This window comes from Telopea speciosissima, unplaced genomic scaffold (assembly GCF_018873765.1).
Source record: "Telopea speciosissima isolate NSW1024214 ecotype Mountain lineage unplaced genomic scaffold, Tspe_v1 Tspe_v1.0921, whole genome shotgun sequence".
NCBI classification, from domain to species: Eukaryota; Viridiplantae; Streptophyta; class Magnoliopsida; order Proteales; family Proteaceae; genus Telopea; species Telopea speciosissima.
Genome location: NW_025318257.1, coordinates 4,387 through 6,779, shown reverse-complemented (window position 1 = coordinate 6,779; position 2,393 = coordinate 4,387). Strand labels below are relative to the sequence as shown.

The following is a 2,393-nucleotide window of genomic DNA, read 5'->3' as shown; positions in this document are numbered from 1 at the left end:
GCTGGACTTCATGCGTATTTATAACATCAGAAAATAGAATTACAATCACACAAGGAAATGAAAAAGGAAACATAAGAAAACTGCCTAACAAAAACCTACTACAACTCTCTCACGATGGGGACACTCCAACCTATTGTGAGAATCACCTACTCTACTAACGCCAACAAAGCCTGGGCCCACGACCCCATAGGACAGTAACTTAACAGTATACATTCAACAAAATAGTGCAAGATAGCTTGATTGTTTGCATCTATAGTTAGACAAACAATCCCCATTGAAGAAGGTGAATTATAAAACGAAGACAAGCTTCTGATGAGACTATGACCTATTGATAAATGATGATTGATGACCTTTTCTTCTGAACAGGTCGGACTGCAATGCTTTAATCAGTTAGGATGTGAAATTCATTACATTTTTCTTCCCTACAGACTGATGTAATACAAAAACTTAACTTACCTCAGATAACATGTTTTATCTTTTCGAGAAAGAATGTTTACAATATGGCTACAGATATTAAAGAGTCGTTAAACAACATAATTGCATTACTGAAAATGTCCTACCAAACCAATGAATCACTTTTCATTAAATTTCAAAGAAAAGCTGACAGTGGTACACATCTAACATATCCATCACTTGCCTATATTTACACACATGTGAACATAATGTAACCCAAATTCGGAGGTTCAAACCCAAAACAAACGACACAGCTAAGTGTATAAACAGAATAGATGAAAATGCTAGCTATCATACTATATAGATGTCAATCAGTTCTAAATAGACTTACCGAATTTGTCGAGGCATATCGAAAAACACGGTCTTCATAAAGCAAATCATCCTCCTTTCCAAGGACCAAATCTGTCACAGATTCAACCAAACTCTTCTCAGGCAGATTATTATTTGGATCAGATCGTTCATCTGTTCTTGATTCCTCAATTCCATCACCCCAATCTTGACTCCATGAAGAACTGTCGACTCCATGTGTCCCGGCAACAAGCCAATCTTCCCACTCTCGACTCTCTGCATTTGTCATTTCTTCCTGTGCCTCCCTCAGCTCTGTAATTGCCTCAACTCTCCTCTTCCATGCTTCAAACTTGTCTCCCTCTGAAAGTTCCTCTTCGCTTGAGTCATTAGAATCCTCAAGCATATCATCCTCCTTTAAACCAAGCCAATTTCCTTCTTCATCAAAAAAGAACTTCTGCCACCATTTTCGCTTCCTTGAATACCCTTTTTTGGCATTTGGAATAAACCCACAAAGCCGCCTTCTTCCACAAGTCAGTGAAACCAAAGAACTCGATGTATTGTGAGAAGGAAGATGCTTCTGAAATGCACCACGATTAAAGAGGATAAAGCTCTCACAATGTACAATGGAAGTGCTCATTAAGAACGTGAATAGGAAGACACATTTTTCAGCTCTGCAAAACCGTAAAGCCCTTAAGATTATGCACTCTAACTTTCTCATGTACCATGAAAGTAACCATGGAACGGCTTGCTACCAACAGAATTGAACTAAAACCCGCATCATTCGAACTCACAAAAATGTAACAATCATTGCATACAAAATTCATGAATTCCTCATAACCATCCACGAAATGCAAGCATGAAGCAGAACAAACCGCCAAGGAAGAAAAGAGAACATCAAAAGTCTTTGAATTCCAAAAATATCAAAGCCCTTCATGCATTTGGGGGGAAGAAAAATCGAAAGGAAGTCAAGCATGTCGCCTACGAACCTAGACGTATAGCTTTAGAAACTCTTTCATAATTCGTTGAACAAACAAAAATACTATAACCGCCCGTCTTTGAGTTCTTAGAACTTTAAAAAGCCCTAGAATTGCTAAGAAACTCTCCCTTACCCGACCCGCCGCTTTTTCCCCTTCGAGGCTTCGACAGTCAGCTACGCCAGCTGTGGAGTGTGTAAAGACGGAGCAGAAGCTGGAGGAGATAACTGTTTCTGCAATCAGATAAACCTGTTTCCCCTGTCCGTAAAACACGAAACGATCGGTTTCACAGAATTACTTTAATACCCCCACATTATTATTTTTTAATCAAACAAACAAAATATAATATTACATTATGAATATTGTACTAATCTAACAACTGTGGCTACTTGATTTTATCAAAAAACAAAACTGAACTCTCAACTAGACAGAGAGAACTTTACCATAAAGCAAATTAAACATATCTGATGTGGACAATTATCCACCGCAATGAACGAATCCAGATCATCTCCTTGTACCAGGAGAGTAGTTACTCTCCTACAATGCTGGTGAGATGACACGTGATAATGGAGAAACCAAATACCTGTTATTCCTGTCTCATTAGTTTTATAATTTTTTATTCAAACCCTCTTCTCTCTCACTTGTTTTGTTTATTTATTCAATCCTTTTATTTATTTA

At 37.8% G+C, this 2,393-nt stretch overlaps 1 protein-coding gene across 1 annotated transcript; it reads right to left on the bottom strand.

The window, feature by feature from the left end:
• Positions 1–745: 745 nt before the first annotated feature.
• LOC122648381 lies at positions 746–2,005 on the bottom strand. Its single transcript, XM_043841602.1, has 2 exons — positions 1,851–2,005; positions 746–1,412 (listed from the first exon to the last, which is right to left on the bottom strand). The coding sequence occupies exon 2, from the start codon at positions 1,376–1,378 to the stop codon at positions 761–763; it is 618 nt and encodes a 205-aa protein (XP_043697537.1). The 5' UTR covers positions 1,379–1,412; positions 1,851–2,005; the 3' UTR covers positions 746–760.
• Between the last annotated feature and the right edge of the window lie 388 nt (positions 2,006–2,393).